Here is a 26,824-nt window from a genome sequence, read left to right as displayed (position 1 = left end):
AGTACCAAATGTAGTTATTTTCTCTTTCAAAAGATCAGATGCGAGTGGAACAGTAGTGAACCTTCTGTCCATGGTAACATTTCTTCCAGATTGTTTCAAGTAAGACATTTCAATCAATCTTCTAACTATTTCAGGGCCACTGTTATGGTTCTTCTCATCAGCATGCTTTCCAGCATAGGGATCCGCAGTGAAGCAGTATTTCGTATCTGAATCACATAACAGGTTCACCTCCATTCCATATTTTCCTGGTTTTGTTGGAATATATAGCCTGAATGGGCATCGCCCATGGAAGGTCACAAGTTAGATTAGATTAGATTAATACTTGTTCCATAGATCATGAATACGACACTTCGTAATGATGTGGGACGCGTCAGGTTAATAAAAAATGTCTGTACAAGATATTACATTACACAAAATATTGCATGACACTAATGTTTAAGTTGGTTTTTTTCTCCTCCCTTAATTTATAACTAAAAATTCAGCCAATGAGTATAAAAAGTTGTCATCTAGAAATTCTTTTAATTTATTTTTAAATGTTGGTTGTCTATCTGTCAGGCTTTTGATGCTGTTTCATAGGTGACCAAAGACTTTTGTGGCAACATAATTTACTCCTTTCTGTGCCAAAGTTAGATTTAACCCTGCATAGTGAAGATCATCCTTTCTCCTGGTGTGTTAGCTATGCACACTGCTATTACTTTTGAACTGGGTTGGATTATTAACAACAAATTTCATAAGTGAATATATATACTGTGAGGTTACTGTGAGAATCCCTAGATCCTTAAATAGATATCTGCAGGATGACTGTGGGTGGGCTCCAGCAATTATTCTGATTACACGTTTTTGAGCAATGAATACTTTTCTACTCAATGATGAATTACCCCAGAATATGATGCCATACGAAAGCAGTGAATGAAAGTAGGCATAGTAAGCTAATTTACTGAGATTCTTATCACCAAAATTTGCAATAACCCTAATAGCATACGTAGCTGAACTCAGACGTTTCAGCAGACCATCAATGTGTTGCTTCCAGTTTAACCTCTCATCAATGGACACACCTAAAAATTTTGAAAATTCTACCTTAGCTACAGACTTATGTTAAAAGTCTATATTTATTACTGGAGTTGTGCCATTTACTGTACGGAACTGTATATACTGTGTTTTATCAAAATTTAAAGAGAGTCCGTTTGCTGAGAACCACTTAATAATTTTGTGAAAAACATCATTTACAATTACATCACTTAGTTCTTGGTTTTTGGATGTTATTACTATACTTGTATCATCAGCAAAAAGAACTAACTTTGCATCTTCACCTATGTGGAATGGTAAGTCATTAATGTATATCAAAGGACCTAAGACCAAACCCTGTGGGACACCGTACTTGATAGCCCCCCAGTTTGAGGAATCAGCTGTTTTAATATTACATGATCCACTTATTTCAACTTTCTGCATTCTTCCAGTTAAGTATGAATAAACCATTTGTGCTCTGCCCCATCAAACCATAATGATTTAGCTTATCTAAAAGAATTCCATGATTTACACAATCAAAGGCCTTTGAGAGATCACAAAAAATACCAATGGGTGATGTCTGGTTATTCAGAGCATTTAATATTTGATCAGTGAAAGCATATATAGCATTTTCTGTTGAAAAGCCTTTTTGAAAACCAAACTGACATTTTGTTAGTACTTTATTTTTACAAATATGAGAGGCTACTCTTGAATACATTACTTTCTCAAAAATTTTTGATAGAGCTGTCAGAAGAGAGATTGGGCGATAGTTGTTGACATCCAATGTATACCCCTTTTTATGCAATGGTTTTACAATGGTGTATTTCAGTCTATTGGGGAAAACACCCTGCTCCCAAGAGCTATTACATACGTGGCTGAGAATCCTACTTATCTGTGGGGAACAAGCTTTAAGTACCTTGCTGGAAATGCCATCAATTCCATAAGAGCTTTTACTTTTCAGTGAGTTTGTTATTTTACTGATTTCAGAGGGAGAGGTTGGCGGAAATACAGTTGTTTCAAACAGGTATGGCCTTTTCTATTAGTAGCCTTGCCTCTTCTAGTGAAGATCTAGATCCTATTTTCTCCACAACATTTAAAAAATGATTATTGAAAATATTTTCAATTTCTGATTGTTTGTTAGTACACTTGTCATTCAGTTTTATGGCACTAAAGTCTTCCTGTGCTCTTGGTTGCCCTGTTTCCCTTTCAATAATATTAAAAATTGCTTTAATTTTATTATCAGAGTTACTGATCTCAGATGTGATACACATGCTTCTGGACTTTTTAATAACTTTTCTTAGACTGCACAAGTTTTTATAATAATGAACAATTTCAGGATCAGTACTACATCTTGCTGTTAGATACAGTTCTCTTTTACAGTTGCAAGATATTCTTAGTCCTTTAGTTAGACAAGGTTTTTTTATATGTTTCAAACAGGTATGGCCTTTTCTATTAGTAGCCTTGCCTCTTCTAGTGAAGATCTAGATCCTATTTTCTCCACAACATTTAAAAAATGATTATTGAAAATATTTTCAATTTCTGATTGTTTGTTAGTACACTTGTCATTCAGTTTTATGGCACTAAAGTCTTCCTGTGCTCTTGGTTGCCCTGTTTCCCTTTCAATAATATTAAAAATTGCTTTAATTTTATTATCAGAGTTACTGATCTCAGATGTGATACACATGCTTCTGGACTTTTTAATAACTTTTCTTAGACTGCACAAGTTTTTATAATAATGAACAATTTCAGGATCAGTACTACATCTTGCTGTTAGATACAGTTCTCTTTTACAGTTGCAAGATATTCTTAGTCCTTTAGTTAGACAAGGTTTTTTTATATGTTTTCTTGGAATTATGTTTAACTATTTTTCAAATACCCTTAAAAATGTATCATGAAATAAGTTATATTTCAAGTTTGCATTGGGTTCCTTATACACTTCATCCCAGTCTAGCTGCTGTAGGCTTTCCCTAAAGTTTGCAATATTTATATTGTTAATTGAGTGCACTGCTTTGAAATTCTGATTTGATATACTGCATGGAGCTATGTAATGTACTGTAACTAGCTGTGCACCATGATCTGAATGACCATTCTCAACAGGATAAGCATTTATGTCCTTAAACTTTTCTTGGTCTATAAAAAAGTTATCTATCAATGTCCTGCTGTTCTTTGTTATCCGAGTAGGAAAATCAATGACGGAGCAAATTGAAAGAACTGAGTAATACTACAACGTCATTCTTCCTATTACACTCTTTCAGGGAATCAACATTGAAATCCCTACAAATGATAATTTGCTTCCCCCTGTCTGACAGATAGCACAACAAAGCATCCAAGTTTTCTAGAAATAGCTGGAAATTCCCTGAGGGGGGCCTTCATCCACTGTGACTGACTCACTAGGATTATAAAACTATCATGTTCCATATATCCCTGATAGGAGCAAATTTGTCAGTCTGTTTTCTAGCTGCTCAAGTTAGAGAGTCATCCAAACACAAGCACTTCAGTAAGAGCCTCAGTCTATGCTCCAAAAATGAAGCACGGTACATCGGAAAGTTTGCTTTACTAAATATATCTTGTAAACTGTCCTTGTTCTGTCTATGGACTCCACAGTTCAATAGAATTCCAATTGCTGACACAATTTCTTCCCTTTCAAATGCTTTCGAATTTTTATGAAAATATCTTCAGATGATTCCCTAAGATTTCCAAGCTTTTTATTGGTACACATCAAAATGTTATCCAGGATGTTATCATCGAAGTACATGAGAAAAGCTTTACCTGGTGTATCAGGTTTTATCCCTGGCTTAGTTTCTTTTGGGGTTCTCATTACATTAGCAACAGACCTTCTCCTTTGATTTACGTAAGGGCTTCTCTTCCATATCATACTTGAAGGGGCCACCATGTCTTTTTCAAGTTGATCTATTTGTGCTTTTGGCCTGGGTCGTCTTCTTGTTGGTTGAATATCTATAAAAATATGAAAACAGAACCAAATGCTAGCAAACTAAGCACTCTACCGAGACACACATCCTAATATACTCCATAATATCTGCAAAAAGTAATAAAAATCAATAATTACCCTGTTCATTTTCATCCAACTCGCTGCTGTCAGAAACTACTTGATCTAGAATTTCCATGACTACATCTTCAGTTTCAGTGCTTGAGCTATTGGATAGTTCATCACTAAATTCATTGTCTGAACTCTCAAGCAAATTTCTAATTTCGTCATCTGTCAATTTCATCTTCTTGTACATTCTGTGAAGTGCCACAAATATATTACCTTCCACTCACCACACTGTTTACCGGTTGACTGCGAGTGGCGACTGTTGGTCTGCTACACCTGCAGTTATAACAATCACTATAACTCAACAATGAGTGTAAACCAAAAGCTGTTCTTATTGTCGTTTGTAGCAATTATAATTACGATAAATGTCATGTATTTATTAAATACTACTATTTATTAAATACTACTCTTTATTAAATACTACTCTTTATTAAATACTACTGAACAAAACAGGAGTTTTAGCCTAAAAACTTCGTTGGGGTCAGTTACTGACACCCCCCTCCCCAATTTGTATGCAACTGTTAAGAAGTACACTCCTGGAAATGGAAAAAAGAACACATTGACACCGGTGTGTCAGACCCACCATACCTGCTCCGGACACTGCAAGAGGGCTGTACAAGCAATGATCACACGCACGGCGCAGCGGACACACCAGGAACCGCGGTGTTGGCCGTCGAATGGTGCTAGCTGCGCAGCATTTGTGCACCGCTGCCGTCAGTGTCAGCCAGTTTGCCGTGGCATACGGAGCTCCATCGCAGTCTTTAACACTGGTAGCATGCCGTGACAGCGTGGACGTGAACCGTATGTGCAGTTGATGGACTTTGAGCGAGGGCGTATAGTGGGCATGCGGAAGGCCGCGTGGACGTACCGCCGAATTGCTCAACACGCGGGGCGTGAGGTCTCCACAGTACATCGATGTTGTCGCCAGTGGTCGGCGGAAGGTGCACGTGCCCGTCGACCTGGGACCGGACTGCAGCGATGCACGGATGCACGCCAAGACCGTAGGATTCTACGCAGTGCCGTAGGGGACCGCACCGCCACTTGCCAGCAAATTAGGGACACTGTTGCTCCTGGGGTATCGGCGAGGACCATTCGCAACCGTCTCCATGAAGCTGGGCTACGGTCCCGCACACCGTTAGACCGTCTTCCGCTCACGCCCCAACATCGTGCAGCCCGCCTCCAGTGGTGTCGCGACAGGCGTGAATGGAGGGACGAATGGAGACGTGTCGTCTTCAGCGATGAGAGTCGCTTCTGCCTTGGTGCCAATGATGGTCGTATGCGTGTTTGGCGCCGTGCAGGTGAGCGCCACAATCAGGACTGCATACGACCGAGGCCCACAGGGCCAACACCCGGCATCATGGTGTGGGGAGCGATCTCCTACACTGGCCGTACACCTCTGGTGATCGTCGAGGGGACACTGAGTAGTGCACGGTACATCCAAACCGTCACCGAACCCATTGTTCTACCATTCCTAGACCGGCAAGGGAACTTGCTGTTCCAACAGGACAATGCACGTCTGCATGTATCCCGTGCCACCCAACGTGCTCTAGAAGGTGTAAGTCAACTACCCTGGCCAGCAAGATATCCGGATCTGTCCCCCATTGAGCATGTTTGGGACTGGATGAAGCGTCGTCTCACGCGGTCTGCATGTCCAACACGAACGCTGGTCCAACTGAGGCGCCAGGTGGAAATGGTATGGCAAGCCGTTCCACAGGACTACATCCAGCATCTCTATGATTGTCTCTATGGGAGAATAGCAGCCTGCATTGCTGCGAAAGGTGGATATACACTGTACTAGTGCCGACATTGTGCATGCTCTGTTGCCTGTGTCTATGTGCCTGTGGTTCTGTTAGTGTGATCATGTGATGTATCTGACCCCAGGAATGTGTCAATAAAGTTTCCCCTTCCTGGGACAATGAATTCATGGTGTTCTTATTTCAATTTCCAGGAGTGTAGATTATGAAAGCATTTTAAATTTTTAAGTTTGTTGTTTTTTGGTCCCTGTAATCCACTAGATAGGTAGACTGTGACTAGGTCTGCGTGACGATTTTAGCCATTTAATAATATAGATATTTTACTGACTGCACATATTTTACTTGCTAAATGTAATATATTTGTGCTCTATTACAAATCACAGGCACTGCAGCAGTAGTAACATCAGCAGCATGCCCATTATCAGGACTAGCTTGGCTTATAGCTCCTGTTCTGGCTGTTGGGGGTACTGTGTGCTTGAAGCCCTCACAACGCCATCCATTATTAGCATTTGTTTTTGTTGACATGTGTGTTAAAGCAGGGTAAGTGGTTTCTGTGTGCTGTTTGCAAGTAATTTCTTTTGTACAGTCATTCCAGATTTTCTATATGTTACTTCACTACAGTCTTTAATATCTCTTTTTAGGCTTCCTGCAGGAGCGATTAGTGTACTTCCTGGAGCTTCTGATATAGGTGACTGTTTGGTCAGAAATTGTCTTGTAACTCACATAGCCTACTTTGGATCTATGGCTGTTGGCAAGAACATAAGGCAGAATGTTTCTGGAAGCTCCAAGACCCTTAATATGTGTAAGTGTGTACAGTAGTACTCAGAACTACCATTCATTTTAATTATTTCTTTTTTATTTCATATTTTATGTGTGTCTATTATTCCAAATGTAGATGTAATGAGTTACCAGAAATCTACTCTTGATATTGATGTTAAAGCAATTTTTTTAAATTAGGCACTTAATATACAAGGTGTGTCCAGAAAGTAATGTGTCACATTTTTTTGTGATGGGACTATACATCGCAGAGCAGTCGGACTAGTTCATGAGGGTGTGGGGGACCCTTGACTTCCCAGTGGTAGGTCACTCAGTTACCTCCACACTCTAGAAGATTAGAATGGCTTCTTCTGTGAACCTCTGTATAATTGTTGTGTCAAACTCATGATGTAGAAAACTGCTATGTGATAAGGTTTTGCTTGAAGCTCAGCAAGACACTAGTGGAAACTTTTGAAATGCTTAAGGAAGTCATTAGGGGTTGCCTTTCCAGAATGGGTGACAAAAATATGTTTAGTGACGATGGGAGGAGGTCACTGACAAGGCCTGCACTGGACACCCATCAACAATGTGAATGGTCGACCATCTGACTCACGTGCACGAGTTACTGAATTCAAATTATTGAATGAGTGTTCACTTAATGTTGTAAGTAATGAACTTGCCAAAAATGGTTGTTCATGAAACTGTATCAGAAGACTTGTCCTTGCAGAAGATGTATGCAAAACATGGGCCCAGAGTTTTGACCAATGTGCAGAATCAACACCGAATGGATGTATGCGAAGAACTTGAGCGACCCTGTGAAGATGATACCAATTCCCCAGACAGTGCGATCACTATGGATGAGTCATAGGTCTTTCAGTACACTTCAGAGTCAAGGAGACAGACTGCAGAATGTCATATGATGTCATCGTTGCCAGGAAAAGCATCACATGAGCAAGTCAAAGGTGAAATCCATGCTCTTTTTTGATGCAGAGGGGATACACACCATGAGTTCCTACCCCCTGGCCGGACTGTCAGTGCTCAATTTTACAAGGATGTGCTCCAGAGACTTAATCACAGGGTTGCCCATATCTGAAAGGAGCTCTGTGCTTCATGAAGACTTCACTGTGATAAAATGCTGGGTTGCACCACCTTTGTTGTCATGGCCTACCTCAGCCAGACCAGCGTGACAATAATGCCACAGCCACCCTACAGTCCCAACCTGGCACCGGCAGACTTTTTTTCATTTCTGCAACTGAAAAGGAACCTCAAAGCAAAGCATCTTGAGTCAGTGGACAATGTACAAGCTATGTTCACAATTTCCCTAGAGAGCATCCCAACTGAGGTGTTCCAGAAAGCTAATGATGAATGGAAATCACACTGGCAGAAGTGTGCTGATGTAGAAAGGCCATACTTTGAAAAATTTCGTTGTTGAACCTATACAATCAATGAATTTAAAAAAATTATAATGATTATTATGTGATGCATTACTTTCAGCACAAATCCTGTACTTACAATCTAATGTAAAAGAGATGCATTATAAGGGAACTGGGATGCTAATGGAAATATGGACACAGAAAGAGAGCATGAGAATGTATGAATAAGAAAGGTGATCTTCTTCTGCAAAGTGTCTGATTATTGTATTGTCACCCAAAGTCTATTCAGTGATGGTACAACAGGTTTCAGCATGGTGGATACCAATGAAACTGTTCTAGTGCAAGGCTGGTGAATGGTGAGAATATCCCTTCATGGGACAGCCTCTTGCATTTTTTTCTGAGCCTTCCTTATGCTCAAAAATTCCATTGCAATTCTATTTCTCTGAATCCCAACACCGGTCAATCCATATACTAATCGGCATGACTTTATATATTTGACTATGCAAATTCTTCAACAGTCTGGCTGTGATTCAGTTCATGGTTGAATTGGCCTTTTTAGTATACTACATGGTTATGGTTAATTACTTTGTCAGACATTTTCATATTATGCTTTTTACAGTGATAAAAAATAATGCTATTTACTCTTATATTTCATCTTTGTCTGACAATTTTCATTAAATAAGCTTCATTGGTGCACTATTTCATACTCTTCTCTTGTTTCATTCTCTTAGGTATTGCTGTATTCGCCTATGTGTATATTGTAAGGGTCTTTCCCTAAATATAGACAAAAATCAAGTAAAAGAATTTAGTTAAAATGTTCACGTAATTAGATCATGATTCTTGCAACAAATTCTAGAGCAGGAAAACATTATGTTAATAATTAGTTAATTATCTTTTTGAATCAAGGTTGAAGATAATTGTTGGTTATATTTATACATAATCTTTGTTTGCTGAAAAAATCCTAATGTCATTTTTTATTATTCCATACCACTATAACATTTTGTTTGATAAAAATTTTTGTGACAACTCAGTTTTTTAACATTCTTCATTTATTCATCTTTGTATCAAACAAAGTTAACTCAGACTCTGTTACTACATGATCCTCTACCTCTGACCCCAAGACTGATAGAGACTCAAACAGTCCCTTGGGTACAGCCACATCAAATTTATAACTCATTGACAATTAGCAAAAGTGTACTTATTTGTTAAAACTTATAATTTAATTACAATTTTATAATCCATTTGATTTTGTTGCAAGATTTACTTTAAAGTTTACTTGACATTTTAAGTTAATATGATTTCTGCTGCTGTGGTCTTCCGCCCAAAGACTGGTTTGATGCACCTTTCCTTGCTATTCAATCCAGTGCAAGCATCTTCTCCTCTGAATAACTACTGCAACCTACATGCTTCTGAATCTGCTTACTGTATTCATCTCTTGGTCTTCATCTATGATATTTATCTCCCACACATCCTTCCAATACTAAATTGGTGATCTCTTGGTGTCTTAGAATGTGTCCTAACAACTGATCCCTTCTTTTGGTCAAGTTGTGCCACAAATTTCTTGTCTCCCCAATTCTGTTTAGTACATCTTCATTAGTTACATTATCTACCCACCTAATCTTCAGCATTCTGCTGTAGCATTACATTTTGAATTTCTCTTCTCTTTTTGTCTAGCTGTTTATTATCGATGTTTAACTTCCATACATGGCTACACTATAGACAATTACTTTCAGAAAGGCCTTCCTAACACTTAAACCTATATTTGTTGTTAACAAATTTCTGTTCTTCAGAAATCCCGCTCTTGCCATTGCCATTCTACATTTTACAACCTGTCTACTTTGGCCAACATCAGTTATTTTGCTGCCCCAAAACTTTAACTCATTTACTACTTTAAGTACCTCTTTTCCTAATCTAAGCTTTTCAGCATTATCTGATTTAATTCAACTACATTCCATTATCCATGTTTTGCTTTTGTTGTGTCCATCTTATATCTTCCTTTCAAAACAATGTCCATTCCATTCAGCTGCTCTTGCAAGTCCTTTGCTGCCTCTGACAGAAATGCAATATCATCGGCAAACCTCAAAGTTTTTATTTTTTTTCCCTGGACTTTAATTCCTAGTCCAAATTTTTCTTTGGTTTCCTTTACTACTTGTTCAATTTACAAATTTAATAATATCTGGGATAGGCTACAACCCTGCCTTGCTCCCTTTTCAACCATTGCTTCCCTTTCATGCCCCTCAACTTTTATTAGTGCCATCTGGTTTCTGTACAAGTTGTAAATAACCTTTTGCTCCCTGTATTTTACCTCTGCTACATTCAAAATTTCAAAGAGAGTATTCCAGTCAACATTGTCAAAAGCTTCTCGAAGTCTACAAGTGCTGTAAATGTAGGTTTGACTTTCCTCAACCTTTATTCTAAGATAAGTTGGAGGGCCAGTATTGCTTCACATTTTCCTACATTTCTTTGGAATCCAAACTGATCTTCCCCAAGATCAACTTCTGCCAGTTTTTCCATTCTTTTGTAAATATTTCATGTTAGTATTTTACAACCATGATTTATTAAACTGGTAGTTTGGTAATTTTCACACCTATCAGCAACTGTTTTCCTTGGAATTGTAATTATTACATCTTTCTTGAAGGCTGAGGGTATTTTGCTTGTCTCATAAATCTGGCATACCAGATGGGAAGTTTTGTCAAGGCTGGCTCTGCCAAGGCTATCAGCAATTCTGGTGGAATATCGTCTCCTCTCAGGGTCATGTTTCGACTTAGATCTTTCAGAGCTCAGTCAAATTCTTCTCACAGTATCATGTCTCTCCCATTTCATTTATATCTACATCCTCTTCCCTTCCTTTAATAATGCTTTCAAATATATCTCTCTTGTATAGACCCTCTATATACTCATTCCACCTTTCAGCTTTCCCTTCTCTGTTTAGGACTGATTTCCTATACGAGCTCTTGATATTCATCCAGCAGCTCCTCTTTTCCCCAAAGGCGTCTTTCCTGTAGGGGTTTGCTATCTTTCCCTAATGAAATATGCTTCTAAATCCTTACATCTGTCCTCTAGCCATCCTGCTTAGCCTTTTTGCACTTGCTGTCACCCTGATTTTTGAAATGTTTGCCAGCCGGAATGGCCGTGCGGTTCTAGGCGCTACAGTCTGGAACCTAGCGACCGCTACAGTTACAGGTTCGAATCCTGCCTTGGGCATGGATATGTCTGATGTCCTCAGGTTTATTAGGTTTAATTAGTTCTAAGTTCTAGGTGACTGATTACCTCAGAAGTTAAGTCCCATAGTGCTCAGAGCCATTTGAACCTTTTTTTTTTGAGTGGAGCTTTATTTCTCTACCTGCTCTTGGGACTGAAATGGAACCCTAAAAATCATTTTCTTCTCCTCCCAGTGGAAAGGGTGTACTGCCTGGGAGTATTCACATCCATTCATCCAAAAGAATGAGAGAGGCTAGTCTTCCTGATACTAAGAACACTTTGGACTGCAGTAACAGGGCTCATGGAGTCATTAATAACAATGTGTTCCTGGTGATAAAGAGAAAGGAGGGGACATTTGAAATAGTGCCCCCCTTTTATATCCATAAGGGTTTGGAAGGCCTCGCTGAAACATTAAAATTTATAAAATGAATGTGTAATGGCTCACCTTTGGTCAGAACTAACAGGTCAAAGTAGGTAGTCCTTCTTAAGAAATTGCAAAAACTGGGTGACTATCATTGTTGAGATGCACACCTCTCTAAACTCCAATAAGGGCATTGTCACGTGTCAAGGTATCATGGACATGGACATAGCACAACTGAAGCAAGAAATGACAACACAGGGAATAGTCGATTTGGAGCAATGAATGCACAGGAATCAGGGAGCAGTTGAAAAGACTGCCACTTTCATTGTCACATTCAATCCTCTAACACTGCCTGAACATCTTATGGCAGGGTTCCTTTGACTTAATGTTCAGCCTTACATTCCAAACTCTGTGCGGTGCTGTAAATGCTTGTGTGTGCTGTAAATGCCTGTGTTTCAGCCATACAACCATGAGATTTGGAGGCGGAGAGATCTGCAGGAACTGTAGAAAAGCCACTCAAGACACTGGGACTGACTGCCCGTCTCCGGTGATCTGCATCAACTGCTCTGGGCTACGCAGTCTGGAGCCGAGACTGCCTGTTTTTGCTGAAAAACACAAAATACAGGAGACAAAAGTGACCAAGCAGATCCCCTATATCAAGACAATAATGAATATAAGGTGGGGACACCCCCTGTCTTTGCCATCTCATATTCTTCCATGATGCAGAAACCTATTCCCAAGTGGATGCTTTGACATAGACAACATTTACTGTGCCTTTATCCACTAAAAGCACCTGTACTTGCATGTGTACATGTCAACAGAAAAAGAGTAAGGACCAAGTAATTCAGGCAGCTGCACCGGGAAAGACCAACAACAGTTCCACAGTGAGCATCCAGAGTTACAAGAAAAGCAGAGTGCCTCTCAATGCCCCGTTTCCCCTCATCCTTGAAGGGACAGGGTGCAGAAGGGACAGGGTGCAGAGAAAGGCTCATGACGCTTGGGTCGAAAGCTGTCCAAAGTGCCATCAGATGTCATTCTTTCCCATTTGACTGATGAGGAAGATATCATGGAGTTGGATGCATTGGATCCATGTAGCTCCTCATCTCCCTCTTGCTCTTCAAGTGCTTCACCTCCCCAGTGCAAAGGCAGGGGTAAATTGAAACCGCACCAATGGCGATGGCAATTGTGTCCTCTTGTGTAAAATATTCCGGAGGTAAAATAGTCCCCCATTCGAATCTCCGGGCGGGGACTACTCAGGAGGACGTCGTTATCAGGAGAAAGAAAACTGGCATTCTACAGATCGAAGCGTGGAATGTCAGATCCCTTAATCGGGCAGGTAGGTTAGGAAATTTAAAAAGGGAAATGGATAGGTTTAAGTTAGATATAGTGGGAATTAGTGAAGTTCGGTGGCAGGAGGAACAAGACTTTTGGTCAGGTGAATACAGGGTTATAGATACAAAATCAAATAAGGGTAATGCAGGAGTAGGTTTAATAATGAATTAAAAAATAGGAGTGCGGGTAAGCTACTACAAACAGCATAGTGAACGCATTACTGTGACCAAGATAGACACAAAGCCCATGCCTACTACAGTAGTACAAGTTTATATGCCAACTAGCTCTGCAGATGATGAAGAAATTGATGAAATGTATGATGAGATAAAAGAAATTATTCAGGTAGTGAAGGGAGACGAAAATTTAATAGTCATGGGTGACTGGAATTTGTCAGTAGGAAAAGGGAGAGAAGGAAACATAGTAGGTGATTATGGTTGGGGCTAAGAAATGAAAGAGGAAGCTGTCTGGTAGAATTTTGCACAGAGCATAACTTAATCATAGCTAACACTTGGTTCAAGAATCATAAAAGAAGGTTGTATACATGGAAGAATCCTGGAGATACTAAAAGGTATCACATAGATTATATAATGGTAAGACAGAGATTAAGGAATCAGGTTTTAAATTGTAGGACATTTCCAGGGGCAGATGTGGTCTCTGACCACAATCTATTGGTTATGAACTGTAGATTAAAACTGAAGAAACTGCAAAAAGGTGGGAATTTAAGGACATGGGATCTGGACAAGCTAAATGAACCAGAGGTTGTACAGAGTTTCAAGGAGAGCATAAGGGAACAATTGACAGCAATGGGGGAAAGAAACACAGTAGAAGAAGAATGGGTAGCTTTGAGGGATGAAGTAGTGAAGGCAGCAGAGGATAAAGTAGGTAAAAAGACGAGGGCTGCTAGAAATCCTTGGGTAACAGAAGAAATATTGAATTTAATTGATGAAAGGAGAAAATATAAAAATGCAGTAAATGAAGCAGGCAAAAAGGAATACAAACGTCTCAAAAATGAGATCGACAGGAAGTGCAAAATGGCTAAGCAGGGATGGCTAGAGAACTAATGTAAGGATGTAGAAGCTTATCTCACTAGGAGTGAGACAGATACTGCCTACAGGAAAATTAAAGAGACCTTTGGAGAGAAGAGAACCACTTGTATGAATATCAAGAGCTCAGATGGCAACCCAGTTCTAAGCAAAGAAGGGAAGGCAGAAAGGTGGAAGGAGTATATAGTGGGTTTATAGAAGGGTGATGTGTTTGAGGACAGTATTATGGAAAGGGAAGAGGATGTAGATGAAGACAAAATGGAGATAAGATACTGCGTGAAGAGTTTGACAGAGCACTGAAAGACCTGAGTCGAAACAAGGCCCCGGGAATAGACAACATTCCATTAGAACTACTGACGGCCTTGGGAGATCCAGTCATGAGAAAACTCTACCAGCTGGTGAACAAGATGTATGAGACAGGCGGAATACCCTCAGACTTCAAGAAGAATATAATAATTCCAATCCGAAAGAAAGCAGGTGCTGACAGATGTGAAAATTACCGAACTATCAGTTTAATAAGTCAGCTGCAAAATACTAATGCAAATTTTTTACAGACGAATGGAAAAACTGGTAGATGCGGACCTCGGGGAGGATCAGTTTGGATTCTGTAGAAATGTTGGAACACGTGAGGCAAACCTATGTTTCTAGCAATTGTAGACTTGGAGAAAGCTTTTGACAATGTTGACTGGAATACTCTCTTTCAAATTCTGAAGGTGGTAGGGGTAAAATACAGTGAGTGAAAGGCTATTTACAATTTGTACCGAAACCAGATGGCAGTCATAAGAGTCGAGGGGCATGAAAGGGAAGCAGTGGTTGGGAAAGGAGTGAGACAGGGTTGTAGCCTCTCCCCGATGTTATTCAATCTGTATATTGAGCAAGCAGTAAAGGAAACAAAAGAAAAATTCAGAGTAGGTATTAAAATTCATGGAGAAGAAGTAAAAACTTTGAGGTTCGCCAATGACATTGTAATTCTGTCAGAGACAGCAAAGGACCTGGAAGAGCAGTTGAACGGAATGGACAGTGTCTTAAAAGTTGGATATAAGATGAACATCAACAAAAGCTAAACGAGGATAATGGAATGTAGTCAAATTAAATTGGGTGATGCTGAGGGAATTAGATTAGGAAATGAGACACTTAAAGTAGTAAAGGAGTTTTGCTATTTAGGAAGTAAAATAACTGATGATGGTCGAAGTAGAGAGGATATAAAATGTAGACTGGCAATGGCAAGGAAAGTGTTTCTGAAGAAGAGAAATTTGTTAACATCGAGTATAGATTTATGTATCATGAAGTCGTTTCTGAAAGTATTTGTATGGAGTGTAGCCATGTATGGAAGTGAAACATGGATGATAACTAGTTTGGACAAGAAGAGAATAGAAGCTTTCGAAATGTGGTGCTACAGAAGAATGCTGAAGATAAGGTGGATAGATCACGTAACTAATGAGGAGGTATTGAATATGATTGGGGAGAAGAGAAGTTTGTGTCACAACTTGACTAGAAGAAGGGATCGGTTGGTAGGACATGTTTTGAGGCATCAAGGGATCATAAATTTAGCATTGGAGGGCAGTGTGGAGGGTAAAAATCGTAGAGGGAGACCAAGAGATGAATACACTAAGCAGATTCAGAAGGATGTAGGTTGCAGTAAATAATGGGAGATGAAGAAACTTGCACTAGACAGAGTAGCATGGAGAGCTGCATCAAACCAGTCTCAGGACTGAAGACCACAACAACGACAACAACAACAACCAATGGCATTCTGCAGTGGAGCATGAATTGGTTCAGGACTCATGTGGAGGAACTGAAACTCCTAGCACAGGCGTGTCTTGCGTTGCAAGAAATGCATTTTAAATATGCAGATGTCCCTGTGCTACAGGGATATACTCTATACCGCAAGGAGGACCTATCAGGGGAAAGGGCCAAGGGAAGGTGTTAAAGTGTTTTTCACTAATGTGCACCACTCCTCTGCTCTCCGTGTGGCTATTGACCTGCAAGCAGTTGCAGTTCAAATTCATGTGTGTTGAAGGCTCACTGTTTGCTCACTGTATTTACCTCTGCAAGATGCACTAGACTCTGAGGCTCTCGCAGATCATATTGCACCACTCCAGAGACCATTCCTACTCCCGGAAGACTTCAATGCCCATCATATCCTGTGTGGCTCGACCAATACTTGCCCTGAGGGTCGGGTTTTGGAGGACCTCTTGATGTCTCATGAGCTGTTGTGCATCCTCAACACAGGTACTCACACACATTTGTTTACTGCTACTGGGTCATTCTCAGCCATCAACCTCTCTTTCTGTTCTCTCGCCCTCACTGACTCTTTTCAGTGGGAGGTCATTGACGGGCTTCATTACAGTGACCACTTCCCAATCTGCCTTCGCCTACTAAATGGCTCACCACCTGAAGTTAAGCCCCCAAACTGGATGGTCAGCAGAGATAACTGGACACGTTTCAGCCAGCTGGCTGTGTTTGAGCACTGTGACAGCGTCCAAGGATGGGTGGGCCACATCACACGAGTGATCCATCATGCTGCTGACCTCTCCATTTCACAGTCATCTTAGGAGGCAATCAGTACCTTGGTGTACAGATGAGTGCCATTCCGCGATCCGGGAAAGGTGTGGGGCTCTTCAACATATTAAATGCCAACCAACCGCAGACAACTTTAGGGCCTTTCTAATCATGAGGGCCAAGGCTCGGCGCATCATTAGGGAGAGTAAGAAAGGGTCATGGCAAGTGTTCCTGGATTCCATCAATCTTTCCACTCCTTCTATAAAAGTATGGGAAGTCATCAGGATGATTCCTGGTAAACTCGGCGATTTACCGATAGCAGCAGTGTTGAAACAGGGGTGCTTCCAGACAACATGCAGAGACATTGCTCAGATGCTGGACAAACATTTTGCACAAACTAATGCCAGTGCAAGCCAGGATCTGGCGTTTTGACACTATAGTGTGACTGTAGAGGGGGAAAAGCTGGACTTCAGGTCCAAAAGTTCTGAGGCCTACAACTCCCATTTCTCCCTGCGGGAGCTCTAATTGGCACTGACTGAGATCCTTGACACTGCACTTGGTCACGACCAAATCTGGTACTGCGTGCTTTGACATTTTCCAGTGGCATCAAAGGCAATCCTCCTCAAATGTTTGAATCTAATATGACAGACAGGCAACTTTCTCAACTCGTGGAGGGAGGCAATTCTGATCTCCCTCCTCAAGCCAGAAAAGGACTGTACATCTTAGTAGTTATCAGAGTGTTGCCTTAATGTGATGTGTAGGAAAGACCCTGGAGTAAACTGTTAACCATCTTATGGTCTGGTTGTTAGAAGCCAGGCAAATCCTTCATCACTCTCAGTGTGGATTCCAAAGATTTCAGTCCACTGTCGACAATCTGACCCTCCTGGAGGCAGCTATTCAGCAGGCTTTCCTCTGTAAGCATCACTGTATCGGCATATTCTTCGATATAAGTAAGGCATGTGATAATACTTGGAGACACTGTATTATCGCACAACTGTATCATTGGGGCTTTCGTGGCCACCTCCCGATCTTCAGTTTTTTGGACCCAAGTTGGTGACTTGCTGTCTGCTCAATTTCAGCGGGACAATGGTGTTCCTCAGGGCAGTGCTTTAAGTGTTGCCCTCTTTGCCATAGCCATCAACAGTATCACATCTACAGTAAGGAGTCCTGTTCAGTGCTCCTTATTTGTAGATGATTTTGCTGTTTTGTGTTCCTCATCCAGTGTTGCAATGGTAAGCCATCAATTGCAACTTCCAGTGCAGAGGTTAGAGGAGTGTGTTGCAAAGATGGTTTTCCAGTTTTCTGCAGATGTGTGTGTGTGTTCATTTTAATCATTCTTCATCTTTTTAATTTGCCTGCCTTAAATATGGGGGACACCATCCTATATTTTAGAGACACAGTGCAGTTTCTGGGCCTCAGTTTTGACTCCCAGTTGTCATGGTTACCTCACCTGTGAGACTTGAAAGCCAGAACCCTGAAGGCACTACACATCATCAAAAAGTGCCTTAGGCACAGGTCTTGGACAGTGGACAGGGTGCGTCTCCTTCAGTTTTATCTGGCTTTTGTGCATTTGTGGCTGGACTCTGGTTGCACGGTGTATGGGTCAGCAAGGCCCTCTTACTTACGTATCATTGACGCTGTCCATCATGAGGGGATTCGGCTGGCCACGGGTGCTTATCAGACCAGTCCCATACCTAGCATCTGTGCTGAGGCTGGGGAACTGCCACTTACCATCTGGCTCCTCATGATGCGTCAGGCGTGTAAGTTCCTTGCGGCTACAATTTCGCCTGCACATCATACTGTTGCTTGTCCACTTCTGGAACACCTTTTTTCCAACCATCCACAAGCCATGTAGCCATTTGGGATCTGCGTGCAGCATGTACTGGAGTCACTTGGCATGGAGCCGGTACAACCCTAAATCCATGGTTTTATCCGTCTGCTGCTCTGGTTACTGGAGAGACCCAGAGTGATTTTAGATTTGGTGCCATCTACATCTACATCTACATCTACATCCGTACTCCGCAAGCCACCTGACGGTGTGTGGCGGAGGGTACCCTGAGTACCTCTATCGGTTCTCCCTTCTATTCCAGTCTCGTATTGTACGTGGAAAGAAGGACTGTCGGTATGCTTCTGTGTGGGCTCTAATCTCTCTGATTTTATCCTCATGGTCTCTTCGCGAGATATACGTAGGAGGGAGCAATATACTGCTTGACTCTTCGGTGAAGGTATGTTCTCGAAACTTCAACAAAAGCCCGTACCGAGCTACTGAGCGTCTCTCCTGCAGAGTCTTCCACTGGAGCTTATCTATCATCTCCGTAACGCTTTCGCAATTACCAAATGATCCTGTAACGAAGCGCGCCGCTCTCCGTTGGATCCTCTCTATCTCTTCTATCAACCCTACCTGGTGCGGATCCCACACTGCTGAGCAGTATTCAAGCATTGGGCGAACAAGCGTACTGTAACCTACTTCCTTTGTTGTCGGATTGCATTTCCTTAGGATTCTTCCAATGAATCTCAGTCTGGCATCTGCTTTACCGACGATCAACTTTATATGATCATTCCATTTTAAATCACTCCTAATGCGTACTCCCAGATAATTTATGGAATTAACTGCTTCCAGTTGCTGACCTGCTATTTTGTAGCTAAATGATAAGGGACCTATCTTTCTATGTATTCGCATCACATTACACTTCGCTACATTGAGATTCAATTGCCATTCCGTGCACCATGCGTCAATTCGCTGCAGATCCTCCTGCATTTCAGTACAATTTTCCATTGTTGCAACCTCTCGATACACCACAGCATCATCTGCAAAAAGCCTCAGTGAACTTCCGATGTCATCCACCAGGTCATTTATGTATATTGTGAATAGCAACGGTCCTATGACACTCCCCTGCGGCACACCTGAAATCACTCTTACTTCGGAAGACTTCTCTCCATTGAGAATGACGTGCTGCATTCTGTTATCTAGGAACTCCTCAATCCAATCACACAATTGATCTGATAGTCCGTATGCTCTTACTTTGTTCATTAAACGACTATGGGGAACTGTGTCAAACGCCTTGCGGAAGTCAAGAAACACGGCATCTACCTGTGAACCCGTGTCTAAGGCCCTCTGAGTCTCGTGGACGAATAGCGCGAGCTGGGTTTCACACGATCGTCTTTTTCGAAACCCATGCTGATTCCTACAGAGTAGATTTCTAGTCTCCAGAAAAGACATTATACTCGAACATAATACGTGTTCCAAAATTCTACAACTGATCGACGTTAGAGATATAGGTCTATAGTTCTGCACATCTGTTCGACGTCCCTTCTTGAGAACGGGGATGACCTGTGCCCTTTTCCAATCCTTTGGAACGCTTCGCTCTTCTAGAGACCTACGGTACACCGCTGCAAGAAGGGGGGCAAGTTCCTTCGCGTACTCTGTGTAAAATCGAACTGGTATCCCATCAGGACCAGCGGCCTTTCCTCTTTTGAGCGATTTTAATTGTTTCTCTATCCCTCTGTCGTCTACTTCGATATCTACCATTTTGTCAACTGTGCGACAATCTAGAGAAGGAAGCACAGTGCAGTCTTCCTCTGTGAAACAGCTTTGGAAGAAGACATTTAGTAATTCGGCCTTTAGTCTGTCATCCTCTGTTTCAGTACCATTTTGGTCACAGAGTGTCTGGACATTTTGTTTTGATCCACCTACCGCTTTGACATAGGACCAAAATTTCTTAGGATTTTCTGCCAAGTCAGTACATAGAACGTTACTTTCGAATTCATTGAAAGCCTCTCGCATAGCCCTCCTCACACTACATTTCGCTTCGCGTAATTTTTGTTTGTCTGCAAGGCTTTGGCTATGTTTATGTTTGCTGTGAAGTTCCCTTTGCTTCCGCAGCAGTTTTCTAACTCGGTTGTTGTACCACGGTGGCTCTTTTCCATCTCTTACGATCTTGCTTGGCACATACTCATCTAACGCATATTGTACCATGGTTTTGAACTTTGTCCACTGATCCTCAACACTATCTGCACTTGAGACAAAACTTTTGTGTTGAGCCGTCAGGTACTCTGTAATCTGCTTTTTGTCACTTTTGCTAAACAGAAAAATCTTCCTACCTTTTTTAATATTTCTATTTACGGCTGAAATCATCGACGCAGTAACCGCTTTATGATCGCTGATTCCCTGTTCTGCATTAACTGATTCAAATAGTTCGGGTCTGTTTGTCACCAGAAGGTCTAATATATTATCGCCACAAGTCGGTTTTCTGTTTAACTGCTCAAGGTAGTTTTCAGATAAAGCACTTAAAAATATTTCACTGGATTCTTTGTCCCTGCCACCCGTTATGAACGTTTGAGTCTCCCAGTCTATATCCGGCAAATTAAAATCTCCACCCAGAACTATAACATGGTGGGGAAATCTACTCGAAATATTTTCCAAATTATTCTTCAGGTGCTGAGCCACAACAGCTGCTGAGCCCGGGGGCCTATAGAGACATCCAATTACCATGTCTGAGCCTGCTTTAACCATGACCTTCACCCAAATCATTTCACAATTCGAATCTCCGTCAATTTCCTTCGATACTATTGCACTTCTTATCGCTATAAACACGCCTCCCCCTTCACTGTCCAGCCTATCTCTGCGGTATACATTCCAATCAGAGTTTAGGATTTCATTACTGTTTACGTCTGGTTTCAGCCAACTTTCTGTTCCTAGTACTATATGGGCGTTGTGACCGTTTATTAATGAGAGCAGTTCTGGGACCTTTCTATAGACGCTTCTGCAGTTTACTATTAGCACATTAATATTGTTATTCCTTGTTGCATTTTGCCTACTCCTGCCTTGCCGCGTCTCAGGAGGCGTCTTGTCGGGCCTAGGGAGGGAATTCTCTAACCTAAAAAAACCCCATGTGCACTCCACACGTACTCCGCTACCCTCGTAGCCGCTTCCGGCGTGTAGTGCACGCCTGACCTATTCAGGGGGACCCTACATTTCTCCACCCGATAGCGGAGGTCGAGAAATTTGCACCCAAGCTCTCTGCAGAATCGTCTGAGCCTCTGGTTTAAGCCTTCCACTCGGCTCCAAACCAGAGGACCGCGATCGGTTCTCGGAACGATACTACAAATAGTTAGCTCTGATTCCACCCCGCGAGCGAGGCTTTCCACCTTCACCAACTCCGCCAACCGCCTGTACGAACTGAGGATGACCTCTGAACCCAGACGGCAAGAGTCATTGGTGCCGACATGAGCAACAATTTGCAGTCGGGTGCACCCAGTGCTCTCTATCGCCGCCGGTAGGGCCTCCTCCACATCTCGGATGAGACCCCCCGGCAAGCAGACAGAGTGAACACTGGCCTTCTTCCCCGACCTTTCCGCTATTTTCCTAAGGGGCTCCATCACCCGCCTAACGTTGGAGCTCCCAATAACTAATAAACCCCTCCCCCCGTGTGTCTGCTCGGACCTTGCTGAAGGAGCAGCCACATGTCCACTCACAGGCAGAGCGGGCGATGCCACACGGCCAGCCTCCACATTGACCCTCCGCCTCGTGCGCCGCGAACGCCGCTGAACCCGCCACTCCCCTTGGGGAGAGGGTGGCCCAACCGCGCCCGGTACCCGCGAAGATGTCTCGACAGCAGGGACAGTGGGTGAAGCATCTAACACCTGGGGTGCACCATGCGACGCACCAGACTCCCCACTGCCGCTACACTCCGAGGCAGCAGCCTGAAGACGGCTGACCGCAGCCATCAACACGCTCAGCTGTTCGCGAAGAGTGGCCAGCTCCTCCTGCGTCCGTACACAGCAGCCACACATCCTAGCCATCCTAAGAAATCAATTTACTATAGAGTGTTAATCAGCTTTTAACTAGACTGCTAATTCACTAAAGGCGGTTGATTATTGACTAAACTGTGATTGCTAACCACTTCTTCTAGAAACAAGGAAAATAGCACTACCTGTCTCTGGACGGTATTGAAAACAAACACTAGCACTACGAGCACTATGGCTGACTAAAGGGACTCTCTGACTGTATTCGAAACACACACGAGATCTATGGAACACTTAATAGCACTCTACTATTAAAGCTTCCTAAAAGCAAAAACACGCAGAAGAAGAAGTGACAAGTAAGAAAAATACAGATAATACTTAAATTAAGGTAGCTCGCTGCACAGCAGACGTGAAGCAGACGGCGGTTAGGGCGACACTGACACTACTGGCACTATGGCTGACTAAAGGGACTCTCTGACTGTATTCAAAACAAACACGAGATCTATGGAACACTTAATAGCACTCTACTATTAAAGCTTCCTAAAAGCAAAAACACGCAGAAGAAGAAGTGACAAGTAAGAAAAATACAGATAATACTTAAATTAAGGTAGCTCGCTGCACAGCAGACGTGAAGCAGACGGCGGTTAGGGCGTCAAACAAGGAGAAATAGCACTCCTGCTTCCATTTTTAATGTGATATTCTCTGATATTTTATCTAAGTACCATCACCATATAGCTGTTTTTATGAATGGGTCGAAGCAGGGGGACTTTGTTGGTTGCTCTGACGCTTTCCCAGATCATTTCCTCAAGGTCAGACTGCCTCCAGAATTTACCATCTTCAACACAGAATTATATGCAATCTTGTGAACTTTGCAGCAGATGAGATGTTTTCCCAGTGTTAGATTTCTTGTCTACTCAGATTCTCTGAGCGCCCTTTATTTTCTCTAGTGTTTGTACCCTGATGATACAGTAGCCCAGAATATCCAGAATGCCCTCTTACAACTACAATGACTGGGGAAGGAGGTGCTTTTCTGCTGGGTACCTGGGCACATTGAAATTGTGGGGATTGTAAGGGCAGATCAAGCAGACAAGGAGGCGTGTGTGATCCTCTAGTATTTCAGTGTGTTATCCCACTGCATACTAGGACTTTGCTGTTGAGGTACAAAGTCATGTGTCGATGGGAAGATGAGTGGCTGGCAGTGATTGATAACAAGCTCCATGTCACTAAACCCACAACTCGGATGTGGAGAACCTCCTTTCAGCCACATCGATGGGACAAGGTCCTTCTTACTCATCTTCGCATAGGCCATAACCCTATGACACATGAATTCTTATTCCAGCAAGAGGACCCTCCAGTGTGTGGTGTTGTGGCATGCAGATCATGGTGCTCCACATTTTATTGGACTGAATTTTATTTGCCAGCCCACAGACTGCGGCGGATTTGCCATCTACTTTATGTAATGGTCAAACAAATGTGGTTAGGGTTTTAAAGTTTTGTGAATTGTCCAATGTTTTTAACAAGATTTTAAGGAGATGTTCTTAGTGTGTGGCTGGCTCACCCTATTTTTTTGTAAGTGGCCAGTCAGTCCCATTTTCACTGTGCTTTGCTTTTAGTTCTTCGGTGTTTTGTTTTCTCTGTGTTTGAATTTCTTAATTAGCTCTCTTCCCTCCTAATTGGTATTACTGCATGTGAGAGTGCATGCAATACAGAGTGACTGTGTGGTCATTTCGAGTGCATGCATGTACAACACTTTTAGTTCATCTCCACGTTTGTTTGTTTTCATAAGTGTAAGGGTGCTGATGACCTCACTGTTGGGTGCCCATCAGATCTAAACACGTACACACTCAACTTATCCAGTTTCCATCTCCTTGATTTCTTAACTTTTTCTAATTTCTGCAGTTTTGATCTACAGTTCATGAACAATAAATTGTGGTCAGAGTCCTCATTCGCCCCTGAAAATTTTTTACAATTTATAACCTGGTTTTTAAATCTGTTATACCATTTATAATCAGTCAGACCTCTTGCATGTATACAAACTCCTTTTATGATTCTTAAACCAAGTGTTAAGGATGATTAAATTATGCTTTGTGCAAAGTTCTACCAGGCAGTTTCCTCTTTCATTCCTTTCTTCCAGTTCATATTCACCTACTATTTTTCCTTCTCTTCCTTTTCCTGCTCTCCAGTACCCCATCACTATTAAGTTTTCATCTTCCTTAACTATCTGAATAATTTCTTTTATCTCATCACACATTTCTTCAATCTCTTCATCACATGTGGAGCTAGTTGGCATATACACTGTGGTGGGTGTGGGCTTTGTGTCTTTCTTGGCTACAATAATGTGTTCACTATGCTATTCATAGTAGCTTATCCACATTCCTATTTTCTTATTTATTATTAAACTTACTCCTGCATTACCCCTGTTTGATTTTGTATTTATAACCCTGTATTCACCTGACCAGAAGTCCTGTTCCTGCTGCCACCAAACTTCACTAATTCCTATTGTGTCTAACTTCAACCAATCCATTTCCCTTCTTAAATTTTCTAACGTATTTGCCTGATTAAGGGATCTAACATTCTGTGCTCTGATCCATAGAATGCCAGTTTTATTTCTCCTGATGAAGACATCCTCCTGAGCAGCCCCACTGGGAGATCTGAATGGAGGATTATTTTACTGGAGAGGATGCCATACAGTAGAGCTGTATACCCTAAGAGAAAAATTATGGCTGTATTTTCCCCTTGCTTTCTGCTGTTCACAGTACCAACACAGCAGTGCCATTTTGGTGATGTTACAAGACCGGACCAGTTATTCATCCAGACTTTTGCCCCTGCAAATGCTGAAAAGGCTGCTGCCCCTCTTCAGGAACCACATGTTTGTCTGACCTCTCAACAAATACCATGGACTTTGCCGTTGATGGTGTTGCTTGCATGTCTCAGCGATACTGATAGGTTGCACCTATGGTACGACTATCTGTTATCGCTGAGACACGCCAACCACCCAGCCAACAGCAAGGTCCATGGTTCATGTAGATTACAGTTGCAGTTACTTTTTCTTTTTTATGGAATTACTAGTCTTATCAAATACAGAATATTTTAAAAGAATAGAACGTCCAGGATAGAATAATAACGATATGGAAATGATAGATTGCTCACCTCATACTCCCCTCTTTGTGTAACAATCCTCCACCGCTACAGTAGACTCCTTCAAATCTCCACTGCACCCCCAATGGCCACCAAATCCTACCTTGCAGACCCACTACATTTAACACATCCTCAGAAATTCACTCCCACCATCCTATAGAGCCCAGAACCTAAACAGACTTGGAACACAGCAATGAATCTGTCCTTTAAAAGCCTCAGTCTCACAGAAGTATCAGTCCTTTCCAAAAGCCTTACCTTTTGCCCCTTTCCCAAATTCCATCATGGTGGGACACATAAAGACCTCCTCTCTTTCTTCCAGTCCCTGCAATGACAACACTTTTCTATGACTAATCCTACCAATCAGTCAATCCAAAACCATTATTGACTCCTGCCTGACACACTTTACTCCTCCATCCAACTGTGATACACCCACACTGCAGCAAAATCACCCAATTAACTTTCCAGAATTTTGTAACTTCAAACGTTGCCTCATCATCATTCCCCACATCCCTCTACAAAGAAACCAACCACTTTTTTTTGGTCATCAGTCTACTGACTGGTTTGATGCGGCCCGCCACGAATTCCTTTCCTGTGCTAACCTCTTCATCTCGGAGTAGCACTTGCAACCTACATCCTCAATTATTTGCTTGACATATTCCAATCTCTGTCTTCCTCTACAGTTTTTGCCCTCTACAGCTCCCTCTAGTACCATGGAAGTCATTCCCTCATGTCTTAGCAGATGTCCTATCATTCTGTCCCTTCTCCTTATCAGTGTTTTCCACATATTCCTTTCCTCTCCGATTCTGCGTAGAACCTCCTCATTCCTTACCTTATCAGTCCACCTAATTTTCAACATTCGTCTATAGCACCACATCTCAAATGCTTCGATTCTCTTCTGTTACGGTTTTCCCACAGTCCATGTTTCACTACCATACAATGCTGTACTCCTGACGTACATCCTCAGGAATTTCTTCCTCAAATTAAGGCCGGTATTTGATATTAGTAGACTTCTCTTGGCCAGAAATGTCTTTTTTGCCATAGCGAGTCTGCTTTTGATGTCCTCCTTGCTCCGTCCATCATTGATTATTTTACTGCCTAGGTAGCCGAATTCCTTAACTTCATTGACTTTGTGACCATCAATCCTGATGTTAAGTTTCTTGCTGTTCTCATTTCTACTTCTTCTCATTACCTTCGTCTTTCTCCGATTTACTCTAAAACCATATTGTGTACTCATTAGACTGTTCATTCTGTTCAGCAGATCATTTAATTCTTCTTCACTTTCACTCAGGATAGCAATGTCATCAGCGAATCGTAACATTGATATCCTTTCACCTTGTATTTTAATTCCACTCCTGAACCTTTCTTTTATTTCCATCATTGCTTCCTCGATGTACAGATTGAAGAGTAGGGGCGAAAGGCTACAGCCTTGTCTTACTCCCTTCTTAATACGAGCACTTCGTTCTTCATCGTCCACTCTTATTATTCCCTCTTGGTTGTTGTACACATTGTATATGACCCGTCTCTCCCTATAGCTTACCCCTACTTTTTTCAGAATCTTGAAG

General features: G+C 41.8%; 1 protein-coding gene across 1 annotated transcript in view; it reads left to right on the top strand.

Moving 5' to 3' along the window:
* The window catches only part of LOC126354840 (putative aldehyde dehydrogenase DhaS), a 225,344-nt gene that overhangs the window by 100,787 nt on the left and 97,733 nt on the right, over positions 1-26,824 (top strand). The window contains exons 4-5 of the mRNA XM_050004816.1: positions 6,195-6,351; positions 6,453-6,613. Of these exons, the coding sequence (XP_049860773.1) occupies positions 6,195-6,351; positions 6,453-6,613 (318 nt within the window). The remainder of the gene's footprint in view (positions 1-6,194; positions 6,352-6,452; positions 6,614-26,824) is intronic.

The sequence above is a fragment of the Schistocerca gregaria genome, chromosome 3, assembly GCF_023897955.1.
Source record: "Schistocerca gregaria isolate iqSchGreg1 chromosome 3, iqSchGreg1.2, whole genome shotgun sequence".
Taxonomy (NCBI): domain Eukaryota; kingdom Metazoa; phylum Arthropoda; class Insecta; order Orthoptera; family Acrididae; genus Schistocerca; species Schistocerca gregaria.
This window is presented reverse-complemented; position numbering and strand designations above follow the sequence as displayed.